The 19,537-nt window shown below is 35.7% G+C and overlaps 1 protein-coding gene across 8 annotated transcripts in view; it reads right to left on the bottom strand.

Moving 5' to 3' along the window:
- Positions 1 to 3,018: 3,018 nt before the first annotated feature.
- The window catches only part of BLTP1 (bridge-like lipid transfer protein family member 1), a 202,650-nt gene continuing 186,131 nt past the window's right edge, over positions 3,019 to 19,537 (bottom strand). For all 8 annotated transcript variants that reach the window (XM_057546655.1, XM_057546660.1, XM_057546659.1 and 5 more), the window contains 12 exons: positions 18,683 to 18,820; positions 17,717 to 17,974; positions 16,185 to 16,335; positions 15,609 to 15,766; positions 15,300 to 15,492; positions 14,868 to 15,085; positions 11,686 to 11,937; positions 10,788 to 10,991; positions 9,450 to 9,644; positions 8,903 to 9,037; positions 6,184 to 6,349; positions 3,019 to 3,776 (listed from right to left, as the gene is read on the bottom strand). In XM_057546655.1, coding sequence (XP_057402638.1) covers positions 3,560 to 3,776; positions 6,184 to 6,349; positions 8,903 to 9,037; positions 9,450 to 9,644; positions 10,788 to 10,991; positions 11,686 to 11,937; positions 14,868 to 15,085; positions 15,300 to 15,492; positions 15,609 to 15,766; positions 16,185 to 16,335; positions 17,717 to 17,974; positions 18,683 to 18,820 — 2,285 coding nt within the window. In that variant the 3' untranslated portion in view covers positions 3,019 to 3,559. The remainder of the gene's footprint in view (positions 3,777 to 6,183; positions 6,350 to 8,902; positions 9,038 to 9,449; positions 9,645 to 10,787; positions 10,992 to 11,685; positions 11,938 to 14,867; positions 15,086 to 15,299; positions 15,493 to 15,608; positions 15,767 to 16,184; positions 16,336 to 17,716; positions 17,975 to 18,682; positions 18,821 to 19,537) is intronic.

Raw genomic sequence — 19,537 nt, 5'->3', positions numbered from 1 at the left:
AATCTAAATTGGAAAATGTGCTCAGCTGTCTGGCCAAATGGGGTTGCCGTCACTCTCTAAATACACAAACTTCCTCATTCTATCAGTGCAAGCTGGACAAATCCAGCTTGCCCCTTACAGGATGCACAAGGGAGGAAATCAGAATTGCATCCTCCTTGCAGGCAGGCTGGCTTCAAAAGATGAAATGAGAATAGGCTCATTCATTTTCTTTTCTCTAGAGCACCAGATGGATTAAGTCACTTCTGGGGAGGAGTGAACAACAGGTTGGGAGAGAAATTATTATTCTGGTGGAAGGCACTCATAGTGGAAACGTGAAGCTGGGGAAAGGAGCTTATTTATCAAAGAGAATTAGTTATAGCAACTTGTCTATCCTGTACCATTTCACTTGGCAGTTGACTTGATGACCTGACCAGTCACCCTGTATTCATTCTGAGAGCTTAAGCTTTGTTGTTACCTCCTAACACCCCTCCCCACATCTAGACCACTGGGTATACACCTAACGACCAGAGTCTACTTGCCATAACTCTTTGACAGCATTTGCTCTCTTTGGCACTTTTTAACAGCATCTCACTCCAGAAATGCCTCCCAACATCTGATGGTTCTCTGAGAGCTTTCCTAGGGTTTGTCACATATCATTGCCTGAACAAACTGTTTGAACTTGAGTTCAGAGCCTTTCCTGGCCTTGAGTTGCTCAACTCTGACCTACACAGGTAAAGCAGACAAAATTCACAGAACCAGAACTTATTGAGTATTGCTCAGTTGAGGACTGTCTATCCATCGAACACTTCTGGCTAAGGATACTCTTTGCTTGAGGTCCCAAATGGGAACAACAACAACAAAAGATTCTCAACTGACTTTAAAATATGTGCTAGTGACAAAGGGAGATGGGTGACTAGCTCTCACTGTGTGGAGGGCACAGCATTCCGAGTATGGCTCTACCGGTTGCCATAGAAAATGACAAGTCCGCACAGGCAATCAGGTTTATTCCATTAAACTTTAGAAGACACCATTCCATAGTGAGGATAGAGAAGGTTCTAGAGCAATTCTATTTAGTGCAGTCCATGGACTGAGGCCACTCCATGAATTATTAATGTTCTACAAGAAGTATAGAAATTGAGAGTACGCGTTTAGAAGTTCTTACAGCAATTGACAGAACACACTTGAATCTAATAATAAAACTGAATGTAAAAAATTAAAAATTTGAGCTTGTATTTTATATGTTCTTGAGTATTTTTTAAATGTTTTCATTTGGAGTAATAATTGACCTTTACTGTATTTTATAAGTATTGCTTTGGCAGTTTAGATTGGTACTGCAGATTTATATTTTGGTACTGCAGATTTATATTTGGTGCTACATACAGGTAATTTTTAAAAAATGATTCTTCACTACAGATGGTTTGTGAATCCCAGGTCTAAAGTGGGCCAGGAATTATGATCTTTATATGAGAAAATCCTTTAGATTTTGTTACATGTCATTGGAATGTTATAGAAAATCTGGATGTATAATGTGATTTACTAGAATAGGATAAGGTACATGATACTCAAAATATAATTTTAGCAGACTGCCTGCAAACTGGTATCTACACAGGGCTGTATCTTTTTTCATTTAAGGATAGAGATCATCCTTGGTTTTTTTTTTGTTTGTTTTGTTTTACAGTTGCGTACTATTCCACTAAGTGGGTCTGTCATATTTCATTTACCTGTCTTCCACTGATGGACATTTGAATTGTTTCCAACAATTTATTATGAAGAGTACTGCAATAAATATTCTTACATAATTATTTCACACATACACAGGTATATCCAGTAGTGAGACTGTTCAATAAGAGATGATGTGCCTTTGTAATTTTAGTAGCTTTGCATAATTGTCCTCCATGGGGGTTGTGCCAATTTACACTCCTACCAGCACTGCACAAGTACGGTTTTCCCATAGCTTTGTCCAACAGAGCCACAGAAATTTTCAACAGTTACAGATTTATTTTAAATTGCCCTTTTTTTTTTGATAGCATTACCACAGTAAGTGCCAGAAACAGAGTTTATACTTATGTCGTTTTTTTGGTAATCTCATCTATCAATACATTTAAAGCCAGAGGAAATTTTTAACATTTAGAACTTACTACTAGCATACTGTTTCTTGGAAGCAGAGAATTAATACCTGAAGTACAACTCCAGGAACTAATTTCCAAAATTTTTACTTATTCTGTTTTATGAAGTAATAACTATCTTAGATACTTCTCTGGTAAGCTTGACCAATAGAAATATTGTACCTATCGCTCCCAACTGTAGGGCTGCCAAGGGGGAAACAGAGGTCAGGCAGATGATTCATAAGATGGTCTAGCAGAATACAAAATGATGATTCTAGACACTAGGGTTTTAGTTTTGCTACTGAATTGCTGTGTGACCTTAGACAGACAGCAATTCTTAATTCCCCTACTGACAGTGTACATGCATATCTACATACATACCTATACACACACACCCTTGGCTAAGTGTCTGTCGTCTTGACTCTTGAGTTTTTAATCTGTCAGAGCAAATAAATGCAGAAGTCTGCACCAGAGGCTTTCTTGAGGTGTTTTCTAGCTCATGGTTCTTCAGTTCTACTGTTTTACCCAGCCTTTAAACTGACTGACTGACTGACTATTGACTTTTAGCTAGATTTCAAAGCTGAGTTGTGATTAACAGTATTATAGCTACCTTTGAATATTACTTTAGATTTTGCTATTCTTTTAAAATTTATTTATTATATTTACATGCATAATATTATACATATTCATATGCACAAGGAATACATATAAATACATAAAGAATATAGTATAATAAAACAAATAGCTGTGTACTCACCAGTAGCTTAAGAAATAATAGAACAATACCAAATATTTCTGAAGCCTGTGCTGTACCTCCCCCTGAGATAATTTTTTATAAGTATTATTTTCTGTGAAAACAGTAACTGACACAGGATGGGCATCTATTAATTATAAAAATAGGCTATAAAAGGAAGAAAAGTCTCAAACAACTACAGACTGAAACCAATTATTGTGACTTTATTACAATAGTTACAAACAATACTTTAGTGGTATGTATTTGTATCACAATTACTCAAACTATATACAAATAGGTATTTATACAAGTCTACACTTAAAAAAAGAAAAAGCAATTAATGTCCCCCCAAAAAAAAGTCACATTATCAACAAAATTTTTTTCTAAAAGTTATGGCCAATAACAAAGGAAATTCACAGTTATTCTGAAAATATTTTAAAGATGCAGGAATCATATTGCACATAATACAGTTATAAACCTTACTGAGCAGATGTGTATATTTTAATCTAGTTTTTCACAAAATTTACATTATCATGCAATACTTCACTGTATACAGAATGGTGGAACTAGAATAAACAGGTTAACTTACAAACTTTTAATATAATGGCCACAAAATTAGAATTTTTTAAAGTTATATTTAAAATAATTTTACTATACAAAAAAGAAAAAAAAAACCCAACACTCCAGTGTAATAAAGCTTAACGGACAGAATCAAAATTTGTTCACAGATCAAGTTACATTTTTAGTGTTCTTCTTTATCTTTTCCTTTCTTTTCCTTTTCATCCTGTAGTGCAGTACCGAGTTTTTTAATGAGAACTGACAGAACCTTGTCCAGTGGGTCCATGACTCCTCTTTGAAGCCACTTAGGAATAGTAGTCCTGGCATGATGAAAGCCCAATTTTTGAAGAATATAATCAACGCCTACTGGATCAATTTTTCTTCCAGTCCAAGAAATTAATCTAAAATAATAATAAATTATATTATTAAGGAGTACAGTGCCCTAGCACAGTCCTGAAGGTAGGTTCAAGACAAAGTATTTTCAGTAGATGCAAATGATTATCTAACCTTCAATTCCTGGATTCACTGTAATAGCACTCAAAAAATGTGTGAGCCTACACAGCAACGGCGTTTAGTGAATTTCATCGTGATTAATTTATTTTAGGCCTCAAGTTACATGGTCATCTTAAACCTTTAAAGGACATCTGGCTCATTCTAAAAGATGGTATTAACTTGATGGGGGGAATCCTTTCATGATGTACACGTATATCAAATCATGATGTGCACTTAAAATATCTGTTTTGTCAATTATACTTCAATAAAGCTGGGAGAAAAAGGCTAAAATTTACTGTGTTTGCTATGTGCTAAACATGTTTGAAGGAAGAACCGTTTTCTCCCTATTCTGTTTTCTTCCATATAGAAGAACAGCATTAGTGAAACACTCCTGGTCTTTCTCTGCCCCCTTATTGATGATTTATCTGATTGGCAAATTAACAGAGGAACTGAGTAGTGTAGTTCAGTACCCTCCTCCCTACCTGCTCTTCAGGAGCCACTCATTTTGAACTGTTCCTCCATGCCATAGGTTTTTCAAGGACAGGCCCCTAAATAGTTAGTTAGCCCAAGACTGTTCATGGCTGCCTGTAGCTGGGTGAGTACACAAGGCTGCTGACTGCACAACTCTAGCATCCGTCTGCACCCCCACCTCCTACTTGAGTTCTGCATCATTGAGACCCTGTAGGTAAGTCCACACCTAGACTTTGTAATACAAAGACATTGTTGCTTGACACCAAACCACATTCTGTTATCAGCTTTATAAGTATTAAAGCTGTAATTCTGATTTCCAGCTGCCTCTTGCTGTTTCAATTGATCCTGAACTTAGGTAGGGAAAAGGAGGGTATTAAGCACTGGTCTGCTAAAACTCTAATGGTTATAAGCTTTTTCCATTAATTAACTCATGTAACCATTGTAACAACCCTGGAAGGTAGGTAATACCATTTTCCAAATTTTTCATATGAGGCACCTGAGGCGTTAGATCCTTTGGCCAAGGTCACTCAGCCACTACGCTCTGTAGCTGGGCTTAGAGCCGGAGCCCTTAACCATGTGCTCCACCACTATATCGTATCGCTTAATCTCTTGACAGGTATCTAATATATATATATATATATATATATATATATATATATATATATATATATATATATATATATATATATGTATGTTTATGGCAAATTTAACTTTTTATTCTCATTTTAAATTAAAAGATAGTCAATTTCATTATATTTATTGAGATTTACATATACTGAACAGTTTTCTGTATTAGGACCTTTGCAGTATTTTAATATTGACACTGTTAATATTTCTCATGAATATATGTACTATTAATAGCAAAGTGTATTGTTGATTTGGTTACAACATATTTTATTAAACACAAATTACTAACACAAAGTCACTACTTTCCGCTTATACAGGAGTCCACTGAATAATGGAGATCTTACTAGCTTGGAATGATTTTGTGGCATAAATATATCTGAATAATAACGTTGTCTAAATGAAATATGTATCATTCTGCAGAATGTTGTGCTGGACTTTTTTTGATACTGTTATTGCATGATGGACAGTTATAATTTGATTAACAAAGCAGATGAGAGGAAAGAGGAAAATAATAGGAAGGTTGTGAGTGGTAAATCACACACAAGGATATACAAAGCAAGTACCGCTAGTTACAGCAGAAGTTTAATGTAATTAAAACTAGAAAATACTTTGGAAAGTTTGATATGAAAACAATGTGATGTAGCTGGGGTTTTGTGATTGTAGTAGAACATGACACAGTAAAGGAACCTGAATCTGACAGAATTAAATCTGACATTTCAGGATGGTTGTATATTGCTTAGTATGCAGACAGAAAGACACTGTGACACTGTAGGTTCTATTACATTGTCATGACATATGTGAGAAATTGTAATGGCTCCTTAATGATGATGTATGATTTCTGCATCTTACAGAACAGTTTATTGTAGCTACCTCAAACACCTGAAAATAACATCCTGCTGAGATGGTGAAAAAATAATAGCAACTGCAAAAGTGGAGTTACTCTCATTTTTTACTGATTAACTGACAGGATGTCATGTCACACACTGGATAGCTAGTCAGCACGGAGCTATTCTCAGTTGTTTGTGCTTCTTTTGCCTTGCTTAGAAGCACTTACAAAAGAAAAAAGGAGCAGCAAAAATATCAGAAGCTGTAGAGGTTATAAGTGACTAACATAAAAATATTTTTTGGTAAACCATATTTAACCTGCTGCATTATTTATAACCTTTTTCTCATAATAATCTCATAGGAAATAGGTAAGTATGTACACCCAGTCCTTACCTAAGAGTGGGTTCTAGATGCCATGTATTGCACATAAAATCTCTCCAGTCCACAGTAGTGTAAGTGATGCTATCTTCTCTGTCTTTGTCAGAGGAATTTTCGTCATGAATGATAACTGGACTTTTCTGTCCTGGTCGAGTAGATAAAATCCGAGGTGGAAAAATAGCTATAAGGAAAATGATATATTAATATTGCAAATACATATCTCATAAATTTATTTTAAGTCATGAAATGAACAAAGTAATTGGCTCCATTTGTTTTTATTTATAAACTGGCCAAAGCCTCATTTAATTACATTTCTTAAAAAATATTTAAAAATAAGCCATAAGTAAGTGCCAATTATTGGTATTTCTTGGAGAAAGACAATATCGAAGTTATTTTATTCTAAGAATTAGAAATAACATGTCATCATTTATTTTTGAGTAATAGCACATGTTTTACATGTATTTGTGTGCCTAAAACATACGGTAAAGAATACTGAGATTTATTTGATAGCAGGCACAGGACACTGAAATTGACAGTTGTAGGGCTCCTAAAAAAATGCCTGTAGGTGGATGACTTTTTAACAGCTTTTTTGAGATACAGTTCACTCGTTTAAAGTGTACAGCTCAATGGTTTTTTAATGTTAGTGCCTATATATATATATATTTGAACAGCTGTGCTAACTTAGGAGTTTTTTAGGTAAGCAGTCTTTTCACTCTTCATAGTTGAGTACTCAAATGTTTTATGAAAAATGAAGTCTTTTAAAATTGGCGATCATAAATGATATATTTAAAATTGAATCTGGGACAAAAGTAGCTTTCATATGATCTTTAATAAATACAGCATTTCTACAGGGCACAGGTTTTCAAGACACAAACTGGGCATAAAGTAATGATTAATATGAAATATGATATGTATTATATAGCTCTGGTCATAACTGTTAATTAGCAGTGGGGTAATATATTGATTGGGAATGAACCTAGGAATGAAGCTGTACTCTCACACCACATCGGAATACAGATGTCTTCAGTTATTGCCTGGTCTGTTGCTCTGCTTTTGTTTATTATTGATGGTGGTTACAGTACTACAGTTTATCTGGATGTTCTAGGAATATGTTGATTCCGCTCTAGTCTTACATGCTGTTAAGAATTTTCTGAGGCATGTTTATATTTATTTTGCCCAACACTACTTGCTTTTAGTTTTTAAAGACAAAATATACTTACAGCTATTAAAATATTTTATTTATAATTAAAATCCCCATAAGTAATAATTTTGTTACTGTAAGTCCGATAATCAAGTCCCTATTTCCTCTTTTCTCATTGAAATAATGTCTTACAACAATTTCTATAAAAAATACATTTTAAAAGAAATACACACAGTTCATGGCAGGCCAACACAATATTTCATAAAGTGACAAAGGTTCCACATAATACCTGAGGGAAAGAAATCTGGCAGGCATTCATACCTAGGTAGACTAGAAAAGAATTCCGCACTTCACAGCTTTATCTAGAATCTGTGTTTCTCCACATTAAGTTTAAATATTAAGGCAGAGAGAAAAACAAGAGGATTAACAGTGATGGTATACTTGTTGCTCTATGTGAAGACTGGAGCTATGCATATTATACATAACATTTCCTATTATATGCCTGCGGTCATTTCACTGGAGTGGCTCACAGATTTCTCCAGCCATCATTACTGCTCTCACTCTCACGGAATTTTTGGCACATCTGGATTAAATAGTAATGGCAGAGCAATTCAGTTTATGTATGCTATATTTACACTCTTTCCACATGGTCTTTTGATCATCTGTCTTTGTTTTCTTCACTCAAACAGGCATCATGAAGCTATTTTGAAATATCTACAAGATAAATTTTACATTTCTTTCTTCTTGGAAAACATGAAGCAGTTATTATAGTGTGACGAACAAATTTCATCTATTCGAAGCAGTTTTTTTTAAAAGCACATCTGTTGTTTTTACCACTGTATATTCATATAGTTGCACAATAAATATTTATTGAGTGAATAAAGACCATATATTTGGAGGGCATTCCATATCATGACATTTTAAACTACCTCATTCTTTTAAACAGCTACAGAGTATTCCATTTCATTGTATGGACACACCATAATATATTCAGCCAATTCCATATGGATATTAGGGTCACCATATGTTTCTTAGTGGGCCAACATTTAAGTTTCCAGTGAGTAGAACCAATGTTAGCTAGCTCATGAAAAACAAGACACCACTACTGAGGTCTAAATATTTATAAAAAAAGATAATGTTCTGTGCATTCTAGACAGATATATCTTCTTATTTAATTCAGTTTTCCCAATTATGTATGTAACTCTTGCTAACTTTATTATGTAGTTGTTTCTCTAGTCATTTCACTTAGACTAGCAATATTTCCTCAAAGAGGTTTTCTTTTCCAACTTTGTGAGACTATCTTACTAGACCTGATAATATACAGAACATATATGGAAACATTTTGTAAAGTATAAAACACCATTCAGTTTGAGATATGGTTAGAAAAAAATGAAATGTACCTGGCAGATACTCAGAAAGTCTATCATATAGTCTTACTAATATATATTTATTGATATTTGTAACTCATAGAGGAAGGAGATACATTCTACCCATTTTATCACTAGACCATAAAAATCCATATAAGTTGTAGTGAGAGCTGCCTGTCCTGAAGCTTGAAAGGAAAAAAAAACCCCAAAACAATATGCTACCCACCTTTTTCTTTTTCTTTAAGATAAGCTGACACTAAATCATGAAGAAACATGATGAGCTCAGCATCCATCGTCACACAAATGTGGTCAGTGAACTCTGTCACCACACTGCATTCTACCTTTGGCTTCAGGCTGGCGTCTGCAATGGCAAAGTTCTTTTACAGTAAAAGATTATTGAAATAAGTCCCTTCCTCTTCCCATTAACAAGGGATTTACATGGGTCCATGTAAATGCCTCCACTTAAATGCAGTTTCTGTGTACGACTTAAAGAATGATGATGATAGTTTACTAAGCACTTTCCAAGTATATGCCATTTACTCATAAAAACCTGATGAAGTCCTATTAGCCCCATTTGAGGAGAAAGAGGCACAAATGGAGTAAATTATTTGCCAGAGGTCATATAGCTGGTAAGAATATCAATCAATTTGAACCAGAAGATCAATTTCTTTATATTATATTACAAAAATAACCTTCAGGGAAAAAAAGAAGTTTGAAGATCCTTTAGAATTTCTTAGTTAACTTTAGAAACTAAAGATTGTTTTTCCACATACTCTGTAATGAAGGTTCTTGTGGTTCTTGAACATGAATAGATTTAAAGTCAAGCTGCATCCTTGGTAACGCAAAGATAGTCTCTGTTTCATGATTGTAGCTAGAACATCCTCTGAATCCACTCAGCAAACTAGAACTCTTCACTGTAGTGCTATTCTCAGTGTTATTAGCATCAACATTACGAAGCAGGTTTAGCTCTACAAGCATAATGATAAAGACAATGACAAACCAATAGGCATTGATAAGCATATAGCTTTCATGACATTGATACACAGAACTTTTATCATTGCAAAAAGCTGGAAAATGAATACATTTAAAAAAAGCCATATTTAAGCTTTGATTTTGAGACTAGTTATATGCCACTATAGATATAAATATGGACAAATATTTATATATACATACACATACAAATATATATCTCACTATTCTCAATATTGAAGCTTTATAACATGATTTTGGATAAATCCAGTAAATTGTGTTTTTTTGTTTCTTGAATTTTGAATGTTATTCTCAATTGAAATCGTATCTGAATTTAATGAAGGCGAAGTCTTAACCACTGGACCGCCAGGGAAGTCCCAGGAGGTCTTTTTTAAGTAAAACATTCAAGTCTTAACATGTCCCAGTCTAGTCAGCTTTTTAATACAGACGAAATGATTGGTAAAAGCAGTACTCTAAACTCTAATACAAAAACAACCGCAGAATAAGAATTTTCATGACTGAATTACTACAAGACCGGTGAATCTAATTTACTTCCTTATCCTGCTTTGTTCTGAGAACATTTTTAACAGTCTCTGATCCCTAGGGTTGCTAACAACTATTTTCCATGAGGCCCAAGCCATCTTCTTTTCCATTCTGAGAGGATTAAAAAAATGAATAAATTAAAAAATGAAAATGAATTTAAAAACTTCATCAAAAGCACTCTCTTTAAACTTATGACTTCATAGGAATACTAATATTTAGTTTCATTTTATTCCAGCTATCCTGAACCTTAATTTTTGGTATTCTATTACTTCGTTGTATAATAATTTTCCCAAACCTCCAATGTGAACATTACTATAAAAATATTTTTCCAATTATAATAAACTTAATTTCATTTATTTAAACCGATTTTATTTTGAATGTTTTCAGTTACATCTAAAATAATTTTAGTCCATGAGATGTTGCACTACTAGGGTGGTGAATCATGTACTAATATTGCTACTTAAGGCAGCTGGAATAAAACGAAAATTGTTTAAAGAAATGGAAATTCTCCCTACACTTAAATTCTAAACACAGTCAACAGAGCCCAAAATAGAGAAAACAAAACAAAATAAATCTCTCCAAAGAAGCAAACTTTTAACCTTCATTTCTTGTGGCTGTAACGTAATTGAACCATTCTTTCACACTTGCTACTCCATGGGGTGGATTTTCATGGCGACGCCTTGTTATCTTGGTTATTGTTGCCATAGGACTTTCCAAAGCACCGCATGGTTTGGTAACCATGGTATTATGGCCCAGATGAAAATCCAGTGTTTGTACAATATATGTAGAATGATCACTAGCGCCTAGAGGGGGAAAAAAAGTTTCTCAGTGTAACAAACTATATTTAGATGCAAGAAAAGTTGTGGCCCTAGAGCAATAGATATAGCTAGGTAAGTCATACACAGATAGAGAAGGCTGTAAAACTAAGGAGTACATAAGAGAGAAAAAAATTCACAAATATTTTTTCTTTTAGTTGTAACTGGATCTATCCCCAAGAAGATGAAGAATATCAACCATTTTTTCCTTCATCATTAAGAAACCACTGAGTAGAAAATTAAAGCTAAAAGAAACTGTAAATAGAGGTAAAAGCACAGCCTGCCCTTAAAAGTTTTGTAAAATAGTCTTGACTGGCAAGTAATTTCCTTACACTACCACTGTGTGTCGTCTTCTCTTCATGTTTTTATAAGAAATTTTTACAATAACTGTTATTATGACTATGGCCAGCCACAGCAACAAAAACTTTAATTGCCTAAGTAAGAAACAGAGTGAGATGGTAAGTTCAGAAATAAGTCCTTTAACATGTCCCAGACTTTATAGATACTGACTCATTGGCAGTGAACTCCTTGACGTTGTCAGATACATGATAATAAATAGAGATGGATTTCAGAAATACCATAAGAAAAACAGATAAAAGATATGAGAAAAGAAAATTACTTTGTCATATATAATCATGTAAGAAGATGGGGAGAAGTGAAAGCTGAAAATGTGTCAGTTTACCATCTTCCCAGATTTTTTGAGCTTCGGTCCAAAAAGCAATATTTGGTTCCTCTAAGTGAAAAAGGGCCCATGATTTTGAACGGAAATTTGGACCATGAAAACAAGCTAGTGTCATATGATTTCCATGTAAGCTCATTGATCCTCCAAACTGCATTCCATCTTCCGGTAATGGAATCTGAAATAAGGATATGTGGCATCCTGATACCACCTTCAATACTCCAGGCCAATGTCGATGATGAGCTGCATCGAGCACTGCAAGAAAACAAAAAACCACTTATCCTGAAATATCTCATGAACATCCTGAATGCTGGGTAGGAAGACAGCAGGTGGCTACTTTGTACAGCTGAAGTGACTCAGATAACGGATGAAAACAACAATTCAGTCCCTGGTTAACATTAAGCAGAGAAGCTAATAAGGATACAGTCTGGGAAAAGATGCTGTGTAAGGATGGCTAGAGCTCAGGAAAGTAGCAACTTGCTAATAATAATTACAGCTAATGCTTCTGTAATGATTAATGATTTACAAAGTGCCTGCATGAAATTTTATGTAATTCTCACAGTATCTTTGTAAACTATGTATTTCATCTAGACTCTTCAGGTGAAATAGAAGAGGGGTTAAGTGAACCAGTGATTAGAAGGCCTAGAAATCAATGGCAGATCCCTGAGTTTAAGTACTGGAAAAAAAACCTTTTATACCCTTTGCTGCTCAGAAGTGAGGTCTGAGGACCAGCGGCATTAATGTCACCTGGGAGCGTGTCAGAAATCCACTCTTATGTCCACCCCAAATCTGCATCAGAATCTGCATTTTAAAAAGCTCTCCAGGTGTTTCAGATGCACGTTAAAGTTCAAGAAGAACTAATCAGATATACAGTTGACCACTGAACCACATGGGGGTTAGGGGCACTGACCCTCCACACAGTCGAAAATCCACGTATAACTTATGGTTGGCCCTCCACATCCACACTTCCTGAGGATTCAACAAACCATAGATGGTTTAGTACCACAGTATTCATCACTATTGAAAAAAAATCTGTGCATGGGCCTGCACCGTTCAAACCCATGTTTTTCAAGGGTCATCTGTACAATTCATATTTATATTTCCCACTTATTCCAATAATATCCTTTTGGCTGTTTGCCACAATTCTCATTCTGGATCTAACCAAGGATCATACATCATGATCATGCAAGGATCATGCATTAGTTGGCATATCTCTTTAGTTTCCTTTAATCTAAGACAATTCCTTAAGCCCGTTTGTCTGTTTCCCATGACAAAGACTTTGTGGAAGAATCCAGGCCATGCATTTTTGGGAACACCCCTGTATTTGTATATATGTCTGATACCAATTCTAGTTTAAAGGAAATGCAGGGACTAGGGGAACAAGATAAATGAAACCACAAGGAAGCAACTGAAAAAGACCCAGAAAGTAGGATATTCTGCAGAACAGTTGGCCAAGTCTCTTCAGCAAGTCAGGTCACTAAAAAAAGGACTATACTGAATTTAAAAATAGTAAAGGAACATAACCATTTTTAATCTGTGATCTTGAATTGGACATACTGGTTTGGACAAACCAGTTGTAAATATAATTTTAGATCAGTTGTGGACTGTGCTGAGGTGGCTAAAGGAGATAATTAGCACAATGGAAAGTTCGAGATTGTTGACTGAAAAAGGCTACAAAACAATATGAATAATGTTTTGGTAAAAAGTACATATATGTGTGTGTGTGTGTGTGTATGTAATATATACATACACACACATGCATAGAAAAGTATCTGAAAGTATATACTCTCAAGTGTTCACAGTGATGATTTCTGGGTGGAATGTGATTTTTTTTTTTTTTTTTGCTTGTATATGTTTTCTCATTTGTTTTTCCAATGCACATGTACTGCTTATGTGATAATAAATCATGAAAAATTATCCTGCTTCTGACTACTTTTCACTTTTACCACTATCACTCTAGTTAAGGCCACCATCGTCTGTTGCCTGGACTCTCAGAAAATCCTCCTTACAATGGTAACGTAAGTCTGTAGCAATGGTAATGGTAATTATTGCAGTGATTTCCTTACTTTCATTCTTAACCACCTTGGTCTGTTCCCCACACAGCAGCCAGAGTGATGCTTTAAAAAGGATTATTTTTTTAAAAAGCGAATCAAATAATATCAGATCTGTTCAAAGCTCTCCAGTAGCTAGCTACCCATCATATTAAAAATCTTATCTTTGGCCTCTCTAAATTCATGTCCAGTATTTTCTTGCTTGCTCACTCTGTTCCACCACAGTGGGCCACCTTAATGATCCTCAAACAAGCAAGTTTCCTCCCAACTGTCGAAGCTTTGCACCTTTCAGTAGCCCACTTTGCCCAGAACTCTCTTCCCCAGATCTTAGCCTACCTCTCACTTCAGAAAAGGTTTCCCTGACCACCCTTTCTCAAACAGCTGTTCTCACAGTATGTATCACAGACTCTATGATCCTTCCCCTGCTTTGTTCTTTCTCTCAGCATTTCTCTCTACCTGAAATTATCTTACACACTTACTTAGCACATTTGTTATGGTCTGTCTCTCCCATTAAAATGTAAGCTCCATGAGGGTAGGAATTTTTTCTACTAGTAGATCTCCTATGCCTAAAACAGTGCTTAAGAACACGGTTGATACATAATAAAAATTTGAATTACTGAATGAAAATCTGCCTAATATGACACAGGTAATAAATCCAAACTCAGACATTCTGATTCCATAGCCCATGCTCTAAACCAGAACGTGGTGGTGTCACATTTAGTATTCAAGAGCATGGAGTGTAGTTGTATGTATTAAACAGTCAGATGAACATGAGTAATGTAATGGGAAATACAATGTAAGCTATTCAGAATAAAAGAAAATACATCTAATCATTAGTTGTAACTTGTAATTATGTAATAAAGTAAGAATTAATTTGTAATGTAGTGATGTAATCTGTAATAATGGCATGATTGTAGATGAGCTGTGGCAGGGGGAGGAGATAATGAATGAATGACTTCCCAAATGATGGCCTCTAATTCCATTGGCGGGTAGGAAATTGGGTACTTTGCTGAGTGAGCAGGATAAAGAGCATATGGACCACTTTTTAAGCATGGTATGTAGATATTATTTTAAATTAACACATATTTAGTGAAAGATAAAGCATATATAAAGCCTTAGTCGTCTAACTCTTACATTGTTCTTGTGAACTTTTCTCTAGGTTATTAGTCATTGTCTTAGGTGGAAGATAAGGAACTGGTCCCCAGGTAGACAGAGCTCGTTTGCTGGTGTCAAACTGCTGAGTGAAAAATTCCTGCAGCTTCATTCCTATTTTTATCAGGTCTGGTGTAGTTGATCTTGATATCATTACTTGGAAAATATCCCACTTCAGATCTCCATGGACAAAAATTTCACTAGAGCATAAAACAGAATCTTTTATCATATATATTACAAAAGACAGTTTAAAAGCACAAGAAAAAGTCTCTTCCCCACCAGTTTTTCATTCATATTAATTATATGATATAAAATCACTGTGCAGGAAAAATGGTTTGTGTTTTCTCACTGGATGATAGAAAATATGTTGAGTAGTCATGTAAAGTACTGAAAAAGTAATATTTTACTAAATACCTTTTATCGGTCATGCTTGGATCCAGTGTATTATACAGATTTACTTTCCATTCATCCTGAAGCTTGAGATCAGCATTACTGAAGATACCCATGAGAATACTTGAGCCCATGTAATCAACACGAGCTTCAGTAGAACCCATAGTAACCTGAATTTTGTGACTGGGTTGCTGACTTGGATGTTCAGAAATATGAGCTAAAATAGAAACAATAATTACTTTTCACAGAAATGCCTCATGGGAAAAACTCATCAAAATCAATTTTCAAATACTTTTCTTCAACATATTGTTCAGTTGTAAAATTTCAACATACCAACCATCTCCAAAGCATTGACATCTATAGTCCCTCCAACTACTCCTCCTTTAGAATCTAACTGTGATCTTCCTAGACCAACAGACATGCTTATCTCTCGATCTCGATTACTTCCTACTGACAGCCGGCCCTGGCTCTTCAAACCACTAGTTGTCCAACTATAAAAAAGAAAAAGTGTTATTAATTAGACATATGGCTTCCCATGTCAATGAATTAAAACAGGAGTTAGATGATTTCAAAAAAGTTGGACAATGAAACAATACATTTCTTATAAAAACTATGGTAAACATTTGAATATTAACATTAATGATGAAGCTTTCTTCTTAACTAGAAAATTATGCTATTTTCCTTATCATTTTCTATCTTTTTAGAACACATATTTCATGCTGTTTTTATGTTACAATATCTTTAGGATTAAACCATTTTCAGGATAAAGCAAGGTATATAATCTTTTATCTACTGTCTTCACTGTCTCAAACATTTCAGCATTAAAAAAAGGTTTTGAATTGCTTTACTACAATTAGAAAAATTACAACTAATGATTAAATATATTTTCTTTGTATCTGAATAGCTTACGTTGTATTTCCCATTACATTACTCATATTCATTTGAACGTTTAATTGCTTCAGGTTGATAGCAAACACGACAAGTGTTTCCCATGGGGTCCCTTGTTGGCTTGCTGCTTTGTTTGATTTGTTAAAAGGAGTTGATGTTTTCGAAAGTGAATCTAAAAATAGAAAATCAAATGTACATTCACATAGATGCTCAGGCAATTACAAAGCAAAAACTACTCATCACTATAATCCAGAAGGTAAAATTATGATATTCTTGTGTTAAAACCTAACATTTACTAGCTGTCCAATTGCCTCCAAAATATTAATAGTTACCATTTACTGAACGGTCAGTAAGGGTTGCCAGCCTTACTTCTTGAAAGCTCATAGTTCTGTATGACCTCCATCTTATATGAGGAGATTCTGGTGTGCATGGGATATAGCAGCACAGATCGCTTATCACCCTAGGATTTTCTTACCAAAGAAGAAAATCATAAGTTGCTGCTGCCAAGAAGAGAACTTGGAAGGCAGGTACCATTCTGAAATGCAGATGCTGGCTGGGGTGCCTGTCTTCTGTGTTCTTATGGACTCAGTATATATCCTGAGTCCTGTGTTGGCTCATTATACTCTAATCTTACCTTGTGACATGAACTACATCATTCATTTTATATACTTAGACACAAGTAGAGCCTTGAGCACATAAGAGAGTTAAAAAAATATAGTGTCTGAATAAAAGAATGACTGAGGGCTTCCCTGGTGGCGCAGTGGTTTAGGGTCTGCCTGCCGATTCAGGGGACGCGGGTTCGAGCCCTGGTCTGGGAGGATCCCGCGTGCCGCGGAGCGGCTGGGCCCGTGAGCCACAATTACTGAGCCTGCGTGTCCGGAGCCTGTGCTCCGCAACAAGAGAGGCCGCGACAGTGAGAGGCCCGCGCACCGCGATGAAGAGTGGCCCCCGCTTGCCGCAGCTAAGAGAAAGCCCTCACAGAGAAACAAAGACCCAACACAGCCAAAAATAAATACATAAATAAATAAATTTATTAAAAAAAAAAAAAAACCCAAAAAACCCATCATCTCAGTTCAGTTGCTGCCCAGCTGCCCTTTCTTAAAAAAAAAAAAAAAAGAATGACTGAACGCAAAGATTAACTTTTTCAATATGGAGTTTACAACACTGTAGGTTTGTTTTACTTCCTGTGGTGCATGCTAACAATATGCTCATTCCTCTCTCCCTATCCCTTTTCTTTTTTTAACATCTTTATTGGAGCATAATTGCTTTACAATGGTGTGTTAGTTTCTGCTTTATAACAAAGTAAATCAGTTATACATATACATATCCCTTTTCAAAGCTACTAGCCGTCCAGCTGTCTCTTCTGCTAGCAAATACTGTGAAGTGCTTTGTCTGTTGTTTGGTTTGGGGTTCCTCCCCCAACCCCGCATCTCCATAAAAACCTGCAAGAGAATAACTTCCTGCAGTTGGGGGCAGAAGTCTGGGAGTAACTAATTAAGATTTTTATCTTGGGGCCGCTGGAGGGCTACTGATAACAAGGAGAGCAGTGTTACCTCTTTGGGGAACTGAAGAATCAGACACACTCCTTGACCTTATGGAAGCTGGGGATTTTAGGCTCTGTGCTGCTGTCCCTGGTGACATGGTGCTGTTTGTCATATGCTCATTGAACACATTAGGCGACTGAGGCATGTGGGTGAAAGAGGCTGACTGACTAGGCTGCTCCCAGGTCCTGCAGTACGCTTTTCTTGAAGATTCGGGGGAAAGGTGTTGGCTTACACCTTCAATGGAATCTGGTGTCCCTGGGCCAGATGCTAACAGAAAAGTAGACAGCAAAAACAAAATTAACAGGGTAATATCCCATGTTATAAAATAAGAAATTTCACCACTCCACCATTTCTAATCACATTTTATATTCCTTCCAGTTCTCTGACAACTGTATGATGTACAGTTTGCAAAGTACATTCCAGCATGTTATTTTTTTAAATTCTCACAGAAACTCCATGAGATGGGTAGGACAGGCACTCTGTCCCATATTACAGATGAGGGAATAGACCCAGACCCAGATTTCTGATATTTTCTACTCTATCATGCTAACTCTGTCCTTCACTTACGCAGTGTAATACTACAACAATATCTAAGTCCAAGAGAAAAAATGCAATATGATAGCATGTCCCCAATATAGTCTATTTTCCATGTTTAACCATGATTAACTTGGTTAAATGTATTTCTGCGTTTCCAGATTTTACAAAGATTACAGGGTAATCATCACAGAATAAAAATCAGCTGAACTTAACCCCTGAGAGAGCAAGTATTTTGTGACCTCCAATGCTAGTGCATTCCCAGTGGTTATTTGCACATTAAAGGGGCTCCACTGGCATTTGCTGAATGAGTGAAAGAATTGCAGGGTACAACTTACCAAGTAAGACAAAGTTTGTGTTATCAATCATGGATCTTGTTACTATTGTAATCAAAATGAAAAGCAGCCTAAGTATAATTTATAATTACATCAACAAGCTTACTTGGCAAATTTATAGTTTGGTCTCCGAGGAATAGGCGTCTTGCAATACTCCTCCTATACCAAGCTCTTGGAAATGCCAGAATTTCACTGAGGCGGCGCATATCATATTTAAAGGAAGCAGACCCTATATCACAAACAGCTGATACATAAATAAAGTTTGTTAGAACACATTTCCAAAACCTTTAATATTTTCACATGGTAGGTATAATAGGACATGATATTACACAACTGAATTATAATTCTGTTACAATTCATGAAATACCAAAATAAGTTACATAGTATGATTAGTAAGTGATAATGTGTTCCTTCCACAAGTGATAAAAATAGCACATTCTGCACTGTTAGTTCCATTTCTGAGGTGAGGGCAAATTGGAATTCTATTATCAAGTGATGATACCGTGAAATTCTCAGAGAGGATCTAAAGATCGGTCTCACAAACAGCTTCCAGCTTTAACACAGAGCTCTTCTCAGATATGGGAAATGAATCATCAGGATGAGCTAGAATACAAACTTCCTCAAAAGTAGCTGCAAACCAAATAACTGTATGGCAAAAACTACTATTTTCCTTGTAGACAGCAAGCAGCAACTTGTCAATCTGAAAGCACTCTCATGGCTGTCCCCTGGGGTTCTGCTCTGAGCACACTGCTGCTTTTGCTTCATGTGCCTTCTATTCCTCCACCATAGCTTCTGTTGCATTTACATGCCAACATCTCCCAAACCTGAAGTGCCTGTTTCAGTCTGAGCCCATATCCACACAGCCCATTAGCCAACTGCCTACCAGACCCTTCCACCTCAAGGTCGTATAGGCATTTCCTTCTTTATTTCCTATCTAAGTTAATGACCTCACTGTCCCTTC

Source organism: Balaenoptera acutorostrata, chromosome 5 (genome assembly GCF_949987535.1).
Source record: "Balaenoptera acutorostrata chromosome 5, mBalAcu1.1, whole genome shotgun sequence".
Classification (NCBI taxonomy): Eukaryota; Metazoa; Chordata; class Mammalia; order Artiodactyla; family Balaenopteridae; genus Balaenoptera; species Balaenoptera acutorostrata.
This window is presented reverse-complemented; position numbering and strand designations above follow the sequence as displayed.